This window comes from Protopterus annectens, chromosome 7.part1 (genome assembly GCF_019279795.1).
Source record: "Protopterus annectens isolate FY-2018-M chromosome 7.part1, PAN1.0, whole genome shotgun sequence".
Taxonomy (NCBI): Eukaryota; Metazoa; Chordata; order Ceratodontiformes; family Protopteridae; genus Protopterus; species Protopterus annectens.
This window is the reverse complement of record NC_056740.1, coordinates 431,824,765-431,845,869: the sequence shown is the minus strand read 5'-3', so window position 1 is coordinate 431,845,869 and position 21,105 is coordinate 431,824,765. Positions and strand designations below refer to the sequence as shown.

The 21,105-nt window shown below is 44.6% G+C and overlaps 1 protein-coding gene across 7 annotated transcripts in view; it reads left to right on the top strand.

The window, feature by feature from the left end:
* Window positions 1-21,105, top strand: part of SLTM (SAFB like transcription modulator) — a 738,342-nt gene that overhangs the window by 37,413 nt on the left and 679,824 nt on the right. For all 7 annotated transcript variants that reach the window (XM_044078891.1, XM_044078894.1, XM_044078888.1 and 4 more), the window contains exons 2-3: window positions 8,189-8,276; window positions 9,024-9,067. In XM_044078891.1, coding sequence (XP_043934826.1) covers window positions 8,189-8,276; window positions 9,024-9,067 — 132 coding nt within the window. The remainder of the gene's footprint in view (window positions 1-8,188; window positions 8,277-9,023; window positions 9,068-21,105) is intronic.

Below are 21,105 nucleotides of genomic sequence, written 5' to 3'. Positions count from 1 at the left end.
CCACCTCAGAACACAACACCTGCAACGCAGACCACGCAGTCAGTGTCAAGCAGTCACAGCCCTTAAGGCCAAACACAATGCCAGACACTAGTCATTGGTGACTCCATAGTCAGACACACTGACGTCCCGCTCACCAGACTGAGTAAGGAGAAGGTCACAGTAAGCTGCCTGTCGGGTGCTAGAATCCGCCACATAACGCATGCACTCAGGTCTCTCAACAGCAGGTACAAGTACGACTCAATCATTGTCCACGCTGGTGTAAACGACCTGAGACGTACCTCCTTGGACTACATGAAGAGACAATAGAGGAGCTCTCTGATTATGTAGCCCAAGCAGGTATGACCCTGACCTTGAGCAGTATCCTACCCTCACCAAGAATGATGCCACAATACAGAGATAAGATTATCAGCTTTAACAATTGGCTTAAACTCTGGTGTCATTCAAAGGGGATCCAATGTCTATCTGCCTGGGATGACATGCTGGACAAGCCACGCTGCTTCGCAAGGGACGGCTTGCACTTGTCACCCCTGGGATTCCGGATTTTGGCAAAGGCTCTTGACACCCCCATAGTGCCTTTTTTAGGCAAGGCTCAAATTCTAAACCTACCACCCTAGAACAAAACAAAGAAAAAAAACTAAGGGTAATGCTGCTCAATGCCAGAAGTCTCAACCTCAAGATGCACGCACTCGAGGCCCTTCTCAGTATGGAGAACATCGATGTCTGTGCTGTGACAGAAACCTGGTTCAAGGCTCCTGAGAGCACCCCAGCACTATCAGGTTTTACCTCCTATCATGCGTTCCGGCCACAAAACCTGGACAATACCAAGAAAGGAGGAGGGGTATCCATATTCATCAAGGACACCCACACCTCAATATTGGTGGCATCGCACGATGCATCGGAAACCATCCAGGTGCAATTAACCATAGGCAAGACTGCTCTGCAAATTGTAGCATGTTACAGGCCACCCTCGCAAACTCGGGAACCTCATATGGCCTTCCTGAAAACAATGGAGGGGATAAATGTATCTCTGAACACCATCATACTAGGTGACTTCAACTACCCTAATATAGACTGGGAACACTACTCAAGCCCAAACACTCTAGCCCAAAAGTTCCTGGAATTCATAAACTCAAATGCCATGGAACAACTAGTCACCATCCCCACAAGAGGAGAGAACATACTTGATCTCATCATCACGAACATGGGAGCACAATGTTCAACGCCAGAAGTATACCCCTCACTGGTGAGATCTGATCACAAACTAATCTCGCTGGAGGTCCTCATCCCGCCCCCACCCGAAATGAAAAAGATCACAGTAAAGAACTTCTCGAAAGCCGACTTCACACTTCTAAAGACTAGTGTGGTCTTCTTTAAGGCCCCTGAGCCGGCGGTTAACATTACTCCGCTGAATCACTTACAAATGCCTTCTACCAGCACCTGCAGGGCTGCATGGATCAGGCAATCCCAAGCAAAACAAAGGCTCTTTGTGCCAAAGGCTAGCGTCCAGTCTGGTGGACCCCAGCCATAAACAAACTCTACAACAAAAGGAGAAAGCTACTACAAGATAGAGCAAAATCCTTAAAAGGTAAGACACCGCTGATCACCAAGTAAAAAGCTAAGAGCTCTCATAAAATCATCCAAAGCTAATTTTGAGAAAAAAATAGCTAAGGACTCTAAAGACAACCATAAGGCATTCTTTAGCTATGTCAGAAACCTAGGAGGAAACTCCCAGATATGCTCAGAATTAGTTCAAAATGATGTGAAGATTACTGATCCTACAGACATTGCCAACATACTGGCTGACAGGTTCAGTGCAAACTTCTCCCCTCCGCCTAAAGGAGAGATATCTATACCAAATGATTGTAGCCCCCCCAAACATCTCTAACGCTCAGGTGAGAACTGCTCTCTCCAAGGCAAAGAACACAGCATCCATGGGACCTGATGGTGTCCCCGGCTGTGTGCTCCATGAACTCAACGAGGAATTAAACCCTCAGTTAGGACAGCTGTTTAATCTTAGTCTCCCCTCCGGATACGCACTCCAGGAGTGGCGCACAGCGACTGTGGTCCCACTCCACAAAGGCGGTGCCTCCACCGACCCTGGATATTACCGTCCCATTAGCTTGACAAGCCTCATCTGCAAAGCCATGGAGAGGATTATAATGGATCTCATAAATAAAGACATAGGGAATTTGCAGACTTTGGATCCAACCCAGTTTGGCTTTGTCAAAGGCAGATCATGCCTTTTAAACTTGGTTGACTTTTTCGAAACAGTCACCAAGGCCATTGACGAGGGAAAGGCAGTCCATACAGCCTACCTAGACCTGGCGAAGGCTTTCGATACAATACCCCACTCTGGTATCATTGAAAAACTCATCAACTTAAATGTAAACCCATACATTACAAGATGGGTTGCAAACTGGCTGAGTGACAGAACCCACAGGGTCAGAGTTGCTGGCGCCATGTCAGACTCAAAGCCTGTCACAAGTGGTGTCCCACAGGGCTCAGTCCTGGGCCCACTCTTGTTTGGCATCTACTTTTCTGAAGTACAAGCAAACACAGGAGGGTTATGGCTGACAAAGTTTGCAGATGACTGCAAACTGGGCGCCGTAGTTGAAAACGCATCCGACACAGATATCCTTCAGAAGGGTCTCACAGAAACGGATAACTGGTGCCAGAGCCATGGCCTCAAGTTAAATGCCAAGAAATGCATAGTCATACCCTTCGGGGAAAAATAAGGTTACCCCTAGCTACCATATAGGTGGCAATCCCCTGAACACAGAAGAAGTTATTAGGGACCTGGGAACCCAGGTTGACAGCCTTTCATTCGACACTCATATAGCTAAAGTAGTTATGAAGACCTTCTACATTGCCCACCTTATCATGAAGGGATTACCTTATGAAGGGATTCACATCTAGATCAAGGGAAGTCAGTCTCCCTATACTCATCACTCATCAGACCAATGATAGAGTACAATGCCCCATTCGGAATGTATCTGACCCGACACTTGCAGCAGCTGGAGAGGCCACAAAAGTTCCTCACCAAAAGGATAAAGGGTCTCAAAAATCTGTCTTATGCTGCCCGACTGAAAGAACTCCAGTTATATACCGCTTGCTCAGAGGTGACCTATGCCTGACATACAAGGCCATGTCAAACCCAGATTTGATGAACATGCTTAATCTCAAAATCTAGATCCCTTAGAGCCGCAAGGGCGGGAGACAAACCTCGACACGGTTATTAATAGGACGTGCTGGAGGGATAGATTCATCACCCAAAGACTCCCTATGCTGTGGAACAAAATCCCGGTTTGTGAGGCAGAGCACCTCGCTGGCCTTGTTCAAGAGGAATCTTGACCAATGGATGGGAGATCGCAGATACACCCCAGGGGTTACCTCAGTGTCACTGCTCGACAGAGGCACAGCTAAATAATGGGCATAGTTTCTCCAAACTAAAGGGGCGGCGTAAGCCACAAAACTATGGGCTTATAAATGCCCTCGGGCAGATAGCCTAGTATGAACCTATAAATGAACGATATGGTTGTGCATAGCAATTTTGTTATCCCAATGACAGAATTGATAGTGCCCTATATTAAGGGAACAATGGCTTGTGGTGGTTGTAGGGTTTGTACAGACAACCCAGTTTTCAGTATATTAATATCAAGTTTGAATCTAGGGTTGTGTTTTTCATGCAAAAGTAAGGGGGTCATATATGCTTTGAGGTGTCCCTGTCAAACCTATTAGATAGGAGAAACAAAGAGTTCTGTACAAGATGTATGGAAGACTTAAGGGCATAAAAACTGTAAGGAAGAAGAAAATGGTTGCAATGAATTTTAAAAAGGTTTCATAACAGTAAGTGATTTCTTGGAATGTACTTTTTTAGAACAATTTAACAGTATGAATATTGGTGAATTGTTAAAACAGAAATTAATGTATAAAAACTGTTTATTTTGAAATATGGTACAATGATTCCAAAAAGTTCATGATTTGAACTGGAAGTGGTGGCTATTTTGTGTGTTTTATTCCATGAAGGTGTTTTTACCACCGAGGTGCTAGAATAGAGGATTCTGTTTGGAGTCCTACACATTGGTATCCTGTTGTATTCACAATGGGTCGGGTTAAGTGTTTGGAGGTTCCCAATGTCTTTGTTTGAGTTCTATGATGCGCTCCATAGCCTTGCAGACCAGGCTAGTGTCAGTTGTGGCCCCTTCTTTTTGGAGCGGAATAACTGTTGCTGTGCGCCATTCTATGGAGCCTGTGGAGAGGTTGAACAGTGTGTTTAGGTGGGTGGTTAGTTCATGCAAGATGCAGCTTGGGACGCCATCTGGCCCCATTGACGCTGTGCTTTTGAAAGGGCGTTTTCACTTGTGCGTCTGATTTTTGGGACAGTACACTTTTCCAGTATTATTGTGGGCCCTTTTGGGGGTGAGAGGGGGTTGAAGTTTACACTCTATCTTTCTGCCAGGATGTTGGCAATATCAGTAGGTTCAGTATATTTTGTGCTATTTAGTTCAGAGCATATCTGCGAGTTGCTACTTAGATTCTTGACATAGCTAAAGAAGGCTTTGTAGTTATCTTTCGAATCCTTGGCTATTTTTCTTTCGAAGTTGGCCTTGGATGATTTTATGAGTGACCTTAGTTTCATACTGATCAGGGAGGTGTCTCCTTCTTGGGATTTGCTTTTTTAACTAGTTTCCTCCAGTTTATGGCAGGGGTCCACCAGACTAGTTTCCTTCTCTTAGGGGAGTGAGTCTTTGTTTTGCTAGGGATGGCACGATCCATGCATCCTTGTTAGGTGCTCAGAGTGCATTTGTAAAGGTTCCTGCATTTTGTACACTGTTATCCTTTAGCGTGGGGGCTGTAAACCTTACCACCTCTGTCCAGAGTGATTAGTTTATGGTCTGATCTAACCAGCGACTCTGACCTCCAGTGCGAAACACCTGTCAACCCATGTTGGTGATGACCAGGTCCAATATGTTTTCACCTCTGGTAGGGGAGTTTACCCGCTGATCAGGGCATTTGAGTTGATAAATTCCAGGAAGCGCTGGACCTGGGTGTTTTTACTTGAGTAGTTGGGTCTATATCAAAATTCTGAAGAGGTACAATGCCAACTTTGAAAACCTCTCTATTTTCAGCATTCGATATTTTGGGTTCGAAGCCCTGGAACATCGAAATCTTACCTAGGGCAAGATTTCCGTAGGCTGTTCTGTGGCTTCGCTATTTCCTCCACTGTGGTGTGAGAGTTTTGACCTTAGGGTTAGGGTGCGGGTTAAGGTAAGTGGATAGTTAATGTTTGTGTGGCTGGGTTTTGTTAAATGTATGGTTTATTTATTTTGGTGTGCTTGTGTTGGGTGTATGTTTCTCGGAACAGCAGTTTTTTTTCCCTGGGAAAAAATTCGCTATTATGAGCATTCTATGTTTTCAATATTCAAAATTCCAAGTTCGAACATATGGTGTTCGACATTTTGGAATTTCGAATGATGATAGACCCGAGTAGTTAATGGTAGGGTAATTGAAATCGCCCAATATCAGGGTGTTCGGTAGGACCTTCATGTTTTCCAGTGTCTCCAGAAAAGCAGAGTGGTGGTCCTGGGTCATGGAGGGTGATCTGTAACAGGCCACGATTTGCATTGCAGACTTGCCTGATGTTAGTTGCACATAGATGATCTCAAAAGGTATCATGCCGCACCACTAACCTGGAGGTGTAGGTATCCTTGATGAATATGGATACACCCCCTCCTTTTGTGTTTCGGTCCATGTTCTGTGGCATGAGTTGTAGCCTGGTAGTGCTGGGGTTCTCTGTGGAGTCTTGAACCAGGTTTCAGTTACTGCACAGATGTCTACGTTCTCCATAGTGGAGTGCTTGGAGCGCTTGTATTTTGAGATTTGTACTGTTTGCAGAGGTGGGTTAAACTTTTGAACCTTGCTTAAAGACACTGGGGGCAGCAAGCGCCTTGGCCAATATTCGAAAGCCTAGGGGTGAGAGGTTCAAGCTGTCTCTTGCGATCAACTAGGCTTGTCCGGCATGTCGTCCCAGGCTGACTTGACACTGGTTCCCCTTTGACACCAGAAGCTTAGCCAATTGTTGAAATTGATCATTTTTTTCTTTATACTGTGATATCACTCTTGGTGAGGGCAGGATGCTACTCAGGGTTATACCTGCCTGGGCTACATTATCGGAGCTCTTCCATGTGTCTCCTTGTAGTTGTTCTGAAGTGACCTGAGTGCTTGTGCTATGTGGCGGATTCTGGTTCCAGACAGGCAGCTAACCGTAACCCTTCTTGTCCAGGGTAATGAGTGGGATGTCAGTGTGCCTGATTAATAGAGTTGCCTATTACTAGTGTGTTGGATGTTATTTCGCCTTAAGGGCTGTGGTTGTGCGGCACAAAAGTGTGTGACTTTTCTGGTTTGTGATGGGCGGTGCAGGTTTTTTGGGCCTATGCTTTGGAGGTCTCTGCTTTTATATTTAGTGTGTTTTGTTTTCTTTTTTTTTTTGGGCCAGTGTTGGTTTAGTAAGTCTGTGAGGCTGGAGGTGTGGTGTGTGTTAACCTTCTCATGACTGCCTGTTCCAGTCTTAGGTGCTTGCTATTGGGTCTGTGCAAGTGCTGGACTGTAGGATGCTTTTTAAGTGCTTAAGTTGAGAGACTACATTCAAGGGAAAAACTGAAGAGACTTGGTGGAGCTGGGAATACTTTAGCCATAGCTAACAGTCGCTGCTCAGACATAAAAATGTGTTTTTTTTTAGAAACTAGCCCTGGGCTGGAACTGTCTGCTCAAAGCTCCCTCACAGGTGAACAGAGAAACCTCTTATCCAAGTAAGGTATGGGCAACTCAAACTTAACACAGCCCTGAGTTCAGCACTAGCATGAAAACTGGACTATACTAGCTTAGAAAGGTGGGAAACAAACGAGGAAAAAATGTTTTGAAAAGACAAATACAGTAAAACATACACTTAAAACAGCTTTAAACTACTACAAACTGTAAAATATATATATATATATATATATATATATATATATATATATATATATATATATATATATATATATATATATATACACTTAAAACAACTTTAGATGACTAAGCAGAAAAGGCTTTTAAACAAATTACCCAATTAACCAGTAGTCTTAAATCGGACCAGTTCTTACTGCACACTTCTGCCACTGGGGTGCAGGGGAACCTTCTCCAAAAAAGGCCTGGATTAGTGCTAGTTATACAACAAAAGCTAGATTCAGCAGGCTTGGATCTAGTCTATGCTACAGCAAACAAGGCGCACCAGTTTTGGAAAGAAACAGTTCAAATATGCAGGCACTATAAGCCTTTAACCAGAAATTCCTATCTCAGGAGGGCAGAGTCCAGCCTCCCCTCCCACAAGAGTGCAGACCACAAACCTTAATGTAAAATAACTGGCCTGAAGCACAAGTGCTTAAACCAAAACTAGTGTATTGTGTATGTATGTGTTAAATGCTTTTTTTAATTTATTTTTATAAGCCAAAATAAAGGTAGTGGATATTTTGTAATGTTGCATAAAGAGCTTATGATAGCAAGACATGCTGCCAGTAGGCTTTTCTTCATACCACTAAGCTTTCCTTTTCTGTCTGGCTAGTTTTAGAGGAATTAATTACAATAAATTACAAAAACAGTATACAAATTTCTCTTTAGCTGCATTAGACAGAGGTCTGCTTTCCAGCATATGTATGCATTAAGATGGTAGTCTTGTATGTAGTATGTTTTAGAATTAATGCATATATGCACAAACCAAAGTTTGATACCTAGAGATGTCAATAGGATGCAGCTGCAGAAATGCCTGGAGGTGCACTCAGCTGTAATGAATTAAGAATTAGGGGGAAAAAATCTGCCATCTAGGACTTGCCAGGGGGTGGTGCAGTAGATTAACTACTGGTAATCCAGTGGTCCTTCCCTGGCACTTGTATACAGTCTAAAGTTCATAAGTGATTTTTTACGAGTTATTTCAGTCTGTGCCAACAAATGTAGCTTAATTTTTTGAGTGGTTAAAGGGTAATGAGAAATACCTTGTATGGCTTCCCGGTGTGCGATTTCCTTTTGAGTCATGCTATTCCTTTTTACTAGTTTTGACTGCCTGAACTTTATACTCCTCAATCCCAAATTCTTGGCTTGTTTCCTTGTTTTTTAGGCCAAGAGAACTTCATTTTTTTTTTCATCTTTTTTTCAGGCGATAGAAGAGGAAGGAGGAGATCCTGATAACTTTGAAATTAAAGTTACTTCATCTTCTGAAACTCCAGTGAAGAAGACTCGCAAAGGTACTTTGTGGATTGATTGCCTTGACCATGCAGTTGTTCATGGATTGATTGCCTTGCCTTACCATGTCCAATGTATGTTCTTTGGTGATTTTAGGACAAGAGGAAGTGTGCATTCATGGTTTGGATGTTGTGAATTGGTTGTAGGTTGACAGGAAAATGTTTTGGCATTCATTTTCCTATCTTCCAACTGAAGTGCAAATGAACTGGGTCCCTATTATTTTAGTGAGCAAGTGAATTGTGAAAGCTGTTTAGTCTAACGTCATTATGTGAAATGGCAAAGTACCGAAAGCCTGGAACGACTACCCCCCCCCCCCCCTGGGGGGGGGGGGGGATCATCACTGGGCCGTTTTCGGGACGTTGCCATTTCCTCCACTGTGGTGTGATCTGAGTTGGTATATTTAAGTGTGGGGGGGAGGGCAAAGCCCCACACTGTTTTTGGTGGTGGTGTGTTTGTGTTTTGTTTTCCTCCCGGTTTTGATTTTTTTTTTGGGGGGGGGGGGGTTTCAGGGATTGTGGGTTGATTTATGTAGTGTTCGCAATTCAGTGTGTTCACTTCTATAATATAGACCCAATGAACATTGGCTGTACTGTTTGACAGTAATGTGCTAGGCTACCTTTATTTTTAAGTTGATTGGAAAATCTGTAGCATAGTTTTCTAATGAAACATGGTATCTTAATTGTAATGTAAGGTTTTGTATGCATGGTGTATATATCTGTGCTAGTTTTAAACTTGTACTTATGTTCTAGGCAAGAAAGAAGATGGGGATGCATCCATGGAAGAAGATGGAAAGGTAATTGTTTAATGTGAATAAAGTAGGTTTTGTAAAGCTGATAGTGGCAGGCTAAATACCTCTGGTGACAAACCATGCTATCTTGGTGTTCTAAATGATGTGAACCCTAGAATCCTACTGAGTTTTCTGGTGTGTCAGTCCCAGCACTTGATGTGTGAATATCTAATGTCTGGAGACATTGGGGCCATTTGGGGCTTTAAAATGCTTGTTTCTGCATTAGTAATCCTGAGAGCTAACACGTAGGGTTCTAGCTTACCAGGTTGTCTGTCAGACAAGATACTGAAGTCTAGACCAACCTCTGTGATGCACACTTCATCAGCTTTTGGATTTCTCCACCCCTATCCTGACAGTGGAACCATTGGACTTTCATCACCTTTGGCATCATTTCCATGGTAGTAATCTCTCTCCGTACTTGATCATCCCTTACCCATAAACCCCTGCTCTACAGGCATCCATGTCTTAGTCTAGTAACCTACTGCTAAGGCCTTTACAAGCCTAGTTGCACACTCCAAGCCATTTGGGTCCAGAGTACATGGGTGTCTGGACAGGGGGGCATGTTAGAAAGGTAACTAAGGGTGTTGGGAAAATTTTCTTTACTGCCTGTTTCCATAAGAGCTATTGGGGGGGTACAATAACTTCCTTGGACCTGGATGCCATATCCTTACACAAGATGGATGGCAGAGGGATTTTCTTTATCTTAGCTGTATGTATGGCAAAGGCCGGATTGCAGTCTACATTTTTTCAGATCCCTTACTACTGGGGTTAATTTTAGGGGTGTTTCCTCAATGGAGTAATAATGTGGGTTAGTTTCTCAAAGCACTATAGTGCATTTTTTGGCATTGAGCTTTATGCCATAACATTGGCACAAGTCATTTGTTAAAACCCTCCAAGATGTTCATTTCTTGAGGGGGGGGGGGTTCAGGGGGGGGGGTCTGTCTCCCAATTGAGTCAGCTGAACTTGGCACAGAGCCATGGGGTATACTCTTGGTGATTTGATCTCGTTCATGATGGAGGTGGTCTTGTTGATCATTGACTCCTTGCGACCTGTCTGAGCTGGCCAGCAATAAACAGCTTGAGCCATTTGAGGGAGTTTGTTGTAGTTTTTAAAATTTGGTAAGGTGCGTTTTCTTTGCATATTGGTTCGTGATCGTTTTAGAGCATCATATTAACTTTGAATGTTATGTAGTCCAATCTCGCCTACATTCTTACTCGCGGGTTTGGAGCCGAACATCTGCTCCGACTCTGCCAACTTTTATTTAATAGCTCGAAGTCTCCTGTTGGCTGGGCCAAGCAGGTATCCCATGCTGCACTGCTGCATAACCCCAGATCTCGTTTGCCGCTCGTGTAGCTAGGACGTGGTCTCGCTTGGCTGTGGCTAAGCACCTTCTTTTTTTTCAATTTCTCTTGAGAAATTTGCTAGTTCAACCACAAAAGCTATTTTAATAGCTATTCTTGTTGCTTGTTTGCAGTGTTTTTTGTTTGTGTAGTTGGTATCTCTAACTGTTCCGGTGGGCTAGGCCTGTTTTACTTAGAGGACCTAGTCCTCCTCTCTGTGTAGTGTTCAGTTTCCTTTTTGTGGATAGAAAAGAACAGGGGACCTGAGACCCATTCTAAATCTCAGCAAATTAAACCACTACGTTCTGAAGTCCAAGTTCCGAATGGTCACCCTTCAGTCCATTTTTCTGTTGCTGGAAAAAGTATGGATGTGCTCCATCGACCTCAAGGTTGCTTACTATCGTATCAAAATGGACAGGGCATCAAGGAGTCACCTACACTTCCGGCTGGGAGCCAGTCATTTTCAGTTTCCTGCTCTGCCCTTTGGTCTCACCACAGCCCACAGGGTGTTCAAGTGTTTGGCGGTGGTGACAGCTCACCTGAGATGTCGAGGATTCCAAGTGTTTCCGTACCTGGATGACTGGCTCCTCACCGCCCCCACCAGGCATCTACTCATCCGAGCCAGGGACGCTACCATTACCCCCTATCATTGATTAGGAATAACATTGAACTGGGAAAAATCTGCCTTGCTGCCCTCACAGCGTGTCACGTTTATAGGTGCAGAGCTAGACACCGTTCAAATGCGGGCTGCCTTGCCGCACAACAGGATCTGAATATTACAGAATCGGGTTCACGCTTTATTACCCCTCGGAAAAGTACAGGCGAGATGGGTTCTTCAGTTTCTGGGCACCACGGCAGCTACCATTATGTTAGTGCCTCTAGCGAGATTACACATGAGGCTTTTTCAATGGCTTCTCTTTGCCCAGTGGTCTCTCCAAAAATTCCCTGTTTCCCACCAGATCTTACTTGCAGACCGATGCAAACAGGATCTCGGTTGGCTGTGCACCACCAATCTGGACGAGGGGAAACAGTTTGTTCCTCCGTCACCTGTCACCATGGTGACCACGGACGCATCCCAGATGGGGTGGGGGGCATTATCTTGGCAGGACGGTCCAAGGCACGTGGCAAGATCACGAGGTACATCTGCACATCAATGTCTTGGAGATGAGAGCGGTGTTACTGGCGTTGCGGGCATTTCAGAGCTCTCTTCCTCTGGGGACGATTGCAATGCACTCGGACAACGTGTCTGTTGTGTAGTATCTAAACAAACCAGGGAGGAACCAGATCTTGCCCCTGTGCAGAGAGGCCATGCGAGTGTAGCAGTGGGCACAGTCTTCCCAACGGTTTCTAGTGGCAATGCACATTCCGGGGAAGGCCAGTGTGATAGCAGACAGGCTGAGCAGGGCTATTCTGATGCCTTACGAGTGGTCCCTGAACCATCTGGTTGTGGAACAGATTTTCAGCAGGTGGGGTCAGCCTTGCTGCGATCTCAATGCCAAATGCAGCAACTACTTCACCCCGATTCCCCCCCACAGGGGGAGTCGCCCAGGGACGCTCTACGATTGGCCCTCCGGTCTGCTCTCTGCTTTCCCTCAGTTTCCTGTGTTACCAAGAGTGATTCAGAAAGCCATATCCTTTGGAAGCAAGATGATTCTAATTGCCCCACACTGGCCTCGCCAGGTCTGGTTCTCCTTTCTCTATCCATTCGCTGTGGACAGTCCTTGGGTTCTGGACCCAGTACCAGACCTACTGACACATGTCAGGACAGTTCCATCCCTCCCTGTGGACCCTCAGATTGACAGTCTGGCTACTCCACTTCTGTCATTAGTCAGACTTCATTTTTCACTTGAGGCGATGCACATTTTATCCTCTTAAGTCTTCGACTAGGAAGATTTATTTCAGCAAATGGAAGAGATCTATTTGGGCTCATGCCCCAAGGAATTGACCCTTGCACATCCCCAGTTGCTGTTTTGGATTTCTTGTCCATGCTCTTTCAGCAGGGCTCTGCGCCTGCTACCATTAAAGTCCAGCTGGCGGCTATTTCAGACCTCCTATGAGCATTCCCTTATAGCCCATAATCTAAGGCCTTTCTAAAGGGCACCTTCTTACTCAGGTTCTGACACAGGAGGCCGATCATGCCCTGGGATCTAAACTTTGTTTTGCAAGCCCTTACTTCCCCACCTTTCGAGCCAGCTGCCACCTGTGAGTTGGAAGTTTTTGTCCTGGAAGACAGCTTTCCTAATGGCCATCACATCAGCCAGATGGGTGTCTTCAAGCTCTCTCCATCAAACCCCCGTTTTTAATTTTTCATAAGGACAGAGTTTCTTAGGTTCTTAGACCTAATCCTTCCTTTCTTCCCAAAGTAACATCTACGGTCTCAATCTATTGAGCTGCCTGTGTTCTTCCCTCTATTCTCTAAACAAGGCAGAGTTTAGATTATCAACTGACCAATTGTTTCCTTTTCAGAAAATAGAGCGGGTTCCCCTATTTCCAAGGTTACCATTTCCAGATGGATTTTGAATTGTATTTCCTTTTTATTTTTCAGCAGGAAAAAAATCTACTGTTTCCCGTCAAGGCTCACTCTACTAGGGCTGTTTCTGTGTCTATGGCATACCATGCCAGACTACCTCTGGACGTGGCTTCTAGGGGCCAGGCTTCCTTTGGTTCCACAGTCCTCGGGAGTATCTTCCTTTGAGCCTCCCAGGATATAGAGGTGCTGGGGACGTTGTCCCACGAGTAAGAATGTAGGCGAGATTGGACTACATAACATCAAGAAGTTATGTACTCACCAGAACGTTCGATGTATGTTGTTAATCTCTTCTCGCATTCTTACGTACCCTCCCACCTGCCCCTTTCCTGGAGGATCTGTTGGTTGGGATTGGTGCTAGAGTACCCTTCAATGATGTTTTTTCTTATTCCCCTTGATAGTGTTCTACCTTATTGGATTGTTATGCATGAGGTGTGATTTGTTGGATTCGCAGCCAACTACATCTGGGGTTATGGAGCAGTGCAACATGGGATACCTGCTTCGAGCCAGTAAATAAAAGTTGGCAGAGTCCGAGCTGATATTCTGCTCCGAACCCGTGAGTAAGCATGTGAGACTAAATGGACTACATGCATCGAACGTTGTGGTGAGTACATAACTTCTTGTTTCCTTTTTCTATTGCATTGCCCCCCCCTCCCCACCCCCCAATACTTCACTGTCCCTAGTCAGTCTTGTAGGCTTTGACAGTGTTTAGAGGAGAGTTAGACTTGTGCAGATTGACATCCTCTCTGCTTTGATAGTAACCATTGTGGGCAGAGAAGTGCCATCCACATCTCTGGAAACAATCCTCCAGTGGTTCCTGTCTGTGAATAGAGCCCTACTTCATTCTGTATGATGCAGATTGATACGGTTTCTTCTGTGCCAGTGACTTTCCGTGGTGTCTGTTTTTAGGCCAGTGGTAGAGGTCATTAGTACCAGGTGCTAAACTCTGATTTTTGGTGCATATTGTAGTACTTGTCTGTTTTTAGTGCCTCTGTTAAAACACTTCAAGGACTACAAACGCCAAATCTTTACATGTTCTTCATTCCACATTGCTGCAGTCCTAACTATTGGGTAGTCCGCTGTCCAGTCGGCCCGAATACCAAAGTATATGGCTGACGTCGGTCAGGGCGCATTAGACTGACGTCAGTACGTCAGGGTACTAATGCGCATGACCGACGTCATATCCTCAGTCTTTTTTGCCGCATGGTCCGATGCAGAAGCAATTTTGCGAGTGCAGGTTGGGGTTCTGAAAATTTCTGAAGTCAGAGTTTCAGACCGAATCAAAGTTGGCTAAGTACCCGTTAGAATATTTTGGTTTTTCTTGCCTCAGTATTTAACCGGATGTCAGAAAAAGTGAATAACTGTATTTCTTGTGGGAAACAGATACCTCATAGGGATTACCATACTTTGTGTATACCTTGTTTAGGGCCTGAGCACGACGTTGTTGGATGCCGTTCTTGTGCTAGATTTAACAAACGCACTATTAAGAGAAGGTTAGACTGTGCCAGGTTAGTGTTTGGGAAGCGTTGTAACTATAAAATGCCGTCGGGTGCTCCGGCCTTGCTTCGCTAAAACGCAAGGACAAAACAGCAAAGCCTAGGGGAAGAACCGACAGTCCCAGACGCCGGTTCTTTAGAGGGCTCAGTGGAGCCGGAGGTTTTGCCAGGTGTTTCTTTGGAGTCTCAGGGAGAGACTTTACTGTTACAGGATGTTTCCTCTCAGGAAGTAGGCCAGGCTGAGGGGCTTCTCAGGTGGCTGTTCTTCCCTCACTTCCTAAGGTGGTTAGGGCCTCCCTTCTGTTCCCAAGGCTTCTTTAGGGGCAGGCCAAGTTTTGCTTCAGTGGGGTTTCTCCTAGTGCTTCAGGGTCTTTGCCTAAGAAACATATGCTTAAAATGGCAGAAGATTTGGTTACTATGATAAGGGGTTCTATGCCCCTCCTGATAAGAGGCCTAGGGTGGAACCTGAGCTTGAGAGTTTTGAGCAATGCTCGGAGGCTTCTGAGTCTTGACTGAAGACTTGCAGGAGTTCCCTACTTATTCTGATTCTGATGTGGATGATTCTACTCCTTCAGCTTCTCCTCCTGAGGATTTTTCATTTTCAGAGACTTTGCATTCCATGAGGGAGCATTTTAAATGGGAAGGCCAAGATTTCTCTGATTCTAGGAAAAGGCTTAGGAGTTCTTGTTTTACCCCAGCATAGGCCTTTAGCTATACCTCCTGTTTTGAATGTGGTGGAAGATGTTTTTGCAGAGGCTTCCTGAATCCTGATTCTTTGCCTCCTGCCCCAGTTAAACCGGATAGGTATTATAGGGTGCCTGAAGCTCATAAGTATCTTTTAAGAGTCCTAGGGCAGACCCGGAAACTGTCTCTCAGGGGCCTAAAGGTGTAAAGGCCTCAGTTGTTAAAAATCCTGTCCCTCCTGATAGAGGCAAGGGCTTTGGATAGATGGGGAAAGAAAGTGTATACTTCTTCCACTTTAGCCATGAGGGCGTTGAATTGTCAGTTTCACATGTTAAAATATCAGAATTATCTTCTTTCACAGTTGAACTCTAAGGTGGATGCTCTGGCGGAAGGTATTGACTGTAAAGAGTTGCAGGATTTAGTTCATGTGTCTGAACAGGTGGGTAAACATTCCTTGCAATGTGGTTTTGATGCTGTGCAGGCCTCCTCCAGGGTGGCTGCCACTGGTTCTGTTCTTCGTAGGCACGCCTGGTTGAGAGATCAGAACTTAGCTGAGCATGTTAAGACAAGGATTTTGGATGCTCCTTTGCAGTCTGATGTGTTGTTTGGTTCGCCTGTGGAAGCAGTTTTGAAGAAAATGGAGGACAAGGCTAAATCTATGCAAACTGTTAAAGATTTTTTACAGGTGCAGCCTCCGAAGTTTAGTAGAAATTGGCCTGCTAAGGGTTGGACTTTTCCTGCTTATGATTCCCAGTCTAGGGGTAGGTCTAGACGTGGTAGGGGCAGAGCTCAGGGTTCTTTTAGGCCTAGGACAGGGAGTTCCCCTGCTCAGACTTATGGGGAGGGCAGGGGTCAGTCCTTTCGTAAGCAGACCCAATGACCTGCCTTTTCAGCTGCCAGTTCATTCTCGCCTGGCAGCACCGTTGGGAGGAAGGCTGTCTCTCTTCAAAGAAAATTGGGATTTAATTACCCAAGACAGATGGGTTCTGGATATCATTCACCACGGTTACAGGTTTTATTTCCATACCTTGCCTCCTTTCAAAGGCATGCCAGACATTCCTCCTCTACAAAGACAAGAGGCGCACAAGCAAATTTCTCTGTTACTCCAAATAGGGGCCATTCAGCCAGTTCCTGTGCCAGAAAGAGGCCTAGGATTTTATTCTCGCCTGTTCCTTGTACCGAAGAAGGGGAACACGTGGAGACCAATTTTGGATTTATCTATCCTCAACACTTATCTGGACATTCCCAAGTTCAAAATGTTGACGTTACAACAGCTTTTACCTCTACTGGGCAAAGATCACTGGATGGTAACTTTAGATCTCAAGGAAGCTTACCTTCATGTGCCTATAAGATTAAGTTGCAGAAAGTATCTGCGTTTTCGAGCTGGAAGTTCTCATTATCAGTTCTCTGCATTGCCCTTTGGCTTATCTACTGCACAGAGTATTCACAAAGGTTCTGGCTCCAGTGATAGCTTACTTCAGGCTAAAAGGGATTCAAATCTACCCTTACTTGGACGATTGCCTGATTCTGGCTCAAGAAAAGGAAGACCTTCTACAGCATCTGGAATATGTCATAGCAGTGCTAAGATGCCTAGGGTATTCTGTGAACGAAATAAAGTCAAGTCTAGTACCCTCTCAAGACATGTGCTTTCTGGGTGTGAGACTGAATACAGCAGCCCAGATGGCCTTTTTAACCCCGGACAAACAAAAGAATCTTTCCAGTTACTTCCATCAACTATCTCTTCAGTCCGGGCTGACTGCAAGGACAGTCCTTCAAGCCTTAGGGTTCATGGCATCTTGTATTCTGGTGCTTCCCAATGCCAAACTGCATATGAGGAAGCTACAATGGTATCTCAAAAATGTATGGACACAGCACTGCCAGGATTTGGACACTGTCATTCAAATAATACCTTGCATTCAAAAGGAATTTTTGTGGTGGGCTCAGGAATGTCACCTAAACAAGGGACTCTCTGTGACCCGGCCAGAGGCGAGTCAGATTCTAACGACAGATGCCTCAGACATTGCTTGGGCGCTCATCTAAATGGAAAGTGGATACAAGACAAGTGGCCTGCCAGACTACAGCATCTACATATCAATATGAAGGAGATGTTAGCAGTCCAGTTTGCATTAATGGCTTTCAAGGAGTTACTACTTCCAGGGCAGGTGTTGATTCTAACAGACAACACAACTGTCATGTGGTACATCAACAAACAAGGGGGAACACATTCTTACCCATTGTGCAGGCAAGCAATGATTTTATGGGAGACTGCGCTCAGCTTGCAACTAACTCTTCAGGCAAGGTTTCTGCCAGGAGCACAGAACTCCTTAGCAGATGTGTTAAGCAGACAAATCATGGATCCCCACGAGTGGAAACTGGATCTTCATGTATTTCAAATTGACAGTGTCCTGGGGAACTCCAGACATAGATCTGTTCGCTTCTCCACTAAACCACCAGCTGCCAAAGTTTTGCACAAAGAGGTTTCATCACACAGCTTGGAAAGTGGATGCTCTTTCTTTCAGTTGGAAAAATCTTCATGTGTATGCGTTTCCACCTCTGCCTCTTCTTCCAAAGGTGCTTCTAAAGGTCAGACAAGACAAGCCAAGGATGATTTTAATAGCTCCAGATTGGCCTCTGCAGCACTGGTACCCATTACTGAGGAGTCTGGTAAAGAAGCCTCCATGGCCTTTACCCTCGATTCCACACCTGTTGTCTCAGAGAGACGGTCACCTGCTCAATGTCAAGCTACATTCTCTTCATCTAACAGCCTGGCATATTCTGTTTTGAAAGACAGCAGGTCTCAACTTCCTCAAGTTTTAAATGTGATTTATGGAAGCCAGGAGACCTAGTACAAGGAAAGTGTACGCAGAAAAATGGAAGAGATTTTTATTTTGGAGTGCAGCAAACAATTTGGAGATTTCGGAGCCAAATCTGAGTGTGGCTCTTCAATATCTTACTGAGTTATTGGACAAAGGTTTGTCTCTCTCTTCCATTAAGATTCATGCTGCAGCAATTTCAGCTCACTATGATTGTGACCCACCATTGTTTTCGCATCCTTTGTTCAAGCAATTTCTTAGAGGGGCAAAGAATATAAGACCCCACGTAGAGCTCCTACTCCTGCTTGGGATCTCAATTTTGTGTTGGAGAAACTTACTCTACAACCTTTTGAGCCTCGGCTACTGCTGACTTGAAATACTTGTCATGGAAGACTGCTTTTTTATTGGCCATTACTTCTGCAAGAAGGGTTTCTGAGTTGCAGGCCCTTATGGCAGTGGAGCCTTTTTTGATTTTTCATAAGGATAGGGTATCTTTACGTACTAATCCTTCCTTTATGCCTAAGGTGGTTTCTAGTGTGGCTTTAAACCAAACTATTCATTTGCCTACTTTTTATGCAGATCCCCAAAATAAAGGGGAAAAGATTTTGCACACTTTAGATGTACACAGGCAATTGCGTTATTATTTGAGCAGGACTAAGGATTTTAGGCAGTCTCAGCAGTTGTTTGTTTCTTTTGCTTTGAGTTCGCAGGGCAAGCCTGTGTCAAAACAAACTATTTCTAGGTGGATTGGGTGTTGCATTGCATTTTGTTATTCCCATCATGGCAAGGAGATTCCAGCTGGGATTAGGCCTCATTCCACTAGGGCTACTGCCACTTCAACAGCATTTCTAAGGGGTGGCAACAAAGGATATTTTGGAGGCAGCTACTTGGAGTTCAGTGCATACTTTCTCTAAGCATTATCACCTTCCTCTCTACTCTAAGTCTAGGGCTGGTTTTGCCACAGCTATTTTGCAAGGCATGTTGTCAGTTCCTGCTTCCTTATGATTTGCCAGCCTCCCTTACCTCTGCTTTGGGATTCTACCCAATAGTTAGGACTGCAGCAATGTGGAATGAAGAACATAGTACAGTTTTGTACCTACCATAAATGTAGATGTTCGAGGATCCACATTGCTGCAGTCCAATTTACCTCCCTCCTTCCCCTCTGTGTTTAGGGGTGGTTGTGTAGGTGAGGTTATATTCTGCTAATTTTGTATATATTGTACATATATTTTGGTGCAGGTATGTTGGGAGTTTTTGGCTTTTGGCCTTATCTTTTCAGGGTCTTCTGACATCTGGGGCAAGAAAAGACTGAGGATATGACGTCGGTCATGCGCATTAGTACCCTGACGTACTGACGTCAGTCTAATGCGCCCTGACCGACGTCAGCCATATACTTTGGCATTCGGGCCGACTGGACAGCGGACTACCCAATAGTTAGGACTGCAGCAATGTGGATCCTCTAACATCTACATTTATGGTAGGTACAAAACTGTACTTTTTGGTTTTCATTGCTGGGCCATCTTTGCTGAATTTTCGAGTCGGTTGTATTGACTTTGGTCCCTTGGTGTTGTGGTAGATTTGACAGTGCAGAGTAGAGTTGAACAGGGCTTGTTGCCCGGACTGGTAGATGAGTTGCAGATCTGGAGGCTCCACTAAAGTTGGGGCTTTTGACTGTTGAACAGCTTCTCTTTCTTAAGACAAGGAGGCGTGTAGGTGTAGACAAGCCATGATCTGGACTATCAATTTCTCTAGACTGTTCAGATTACTAAAAGGGTCCCCCCCATTGCCCCCACAGAACATGTCTGTCCTTTATCTATCAATTCTCAATCCTTGGGTTTCTCTTCTCCCTACAGTAGGATTCCAGTGTTGTGTTACGTACCAGAAACCTGCTTGTACTTTTAAAAAACCTTTCTTGAATTAGAATCTAAGGAAGGGAAAGTCAGCTTCTCGCATACTTAGAGGAAGTGTTTGCCTGCATGACACATACAGTGAAATGTATAGTTTACCCCGTCGGGTACTGATGTCAGTCTTAGATGGGCAATTAATCCTGCTAATGTCAGGAACACAGTAGCCGATATTAAAAAGGACAGAATGCTGTGCAACTGTTCCACCGTTACTCCAGAGGGGGAAGAGAACTCAACACTCCCCTCACATAGTAGAACAAAGCAATTAGTCAATGGTTTAAAGGAAACTCTTGACAAATTTAGATAAGCAGTAACAGTTTTGAAATGCTAAGCTTTAAATGTTAATTTCATAGGTTTTGATAGCTTAAGTGTAGTATCAGACTTTGATATTTACAGAAGCGTCCAAATATTTTTCTTAAAGTATCCACACATTTACCATTAACCCCCCCCCCATGCACCACACAGAACTGCAGAAAAGTGGCAACCTTATCAACTAGGTGCACTGATGTCCCTTAAAAGGTCTGGTCTGTTTTTGCTTTTTTGTGACCCTCTACCAGGAGGAGGATGCATATCTGGTCACACAGATCCATAAGAGATTCCCACTGACTTGTCCTTTTATATTGGAGCACATGTGTATTTTGAAGTCCACAGAGTAAATGTAACCATTGATGGCAGATAATATAGATTCATAGGTAGGTACTAGGCTATTGGCCCTAGGGCCTATATAAACCTAGCCAAATGGTACCCTGGCTTTTGCCACCCAAGAAAATTTTCTTGTGCCCCTGTCAAGCAGAGCCACAGAAGTGATCCCCAGGGTGAATTTCCTATTTCCCGTCCAGTCATCAAGATTTTGTTTGTTCTAATGAGGTGCTTTGTTTGATATAGATGGGTAGTTCCAGAGTATGGGAAGTCTATCTTTCCAGCATGTTCTGTTTATTGTGGTGACTAGGTTTAGGTCCCTAGAGCGTGTAGCTCAGTGGGATTGGGATTTCTTTACGTGGAGCATGTCCAACAGCTCTGGGTTTGAGACAGCTTCGTATGTTAGGCAGAAATCGCCTCTGAGTAGGTGATATGCGAGTAAAGTTTGAGTTGAGACTGTGTGCGTAGGGCATCTGTGAGGTAGGTAATCCTCTTTGTGAGGTATTTCTGTGGCCTTTCCAGTTGTAGATTTCTTGTGAGGTACATACCAAAGGGGTGTTGTACTCTATAATGGGTCTGAGTGATTAGAGGGGAACAATTACCTATTTTATCCTGGATGAGAAACCTTTTGTGATGAGGT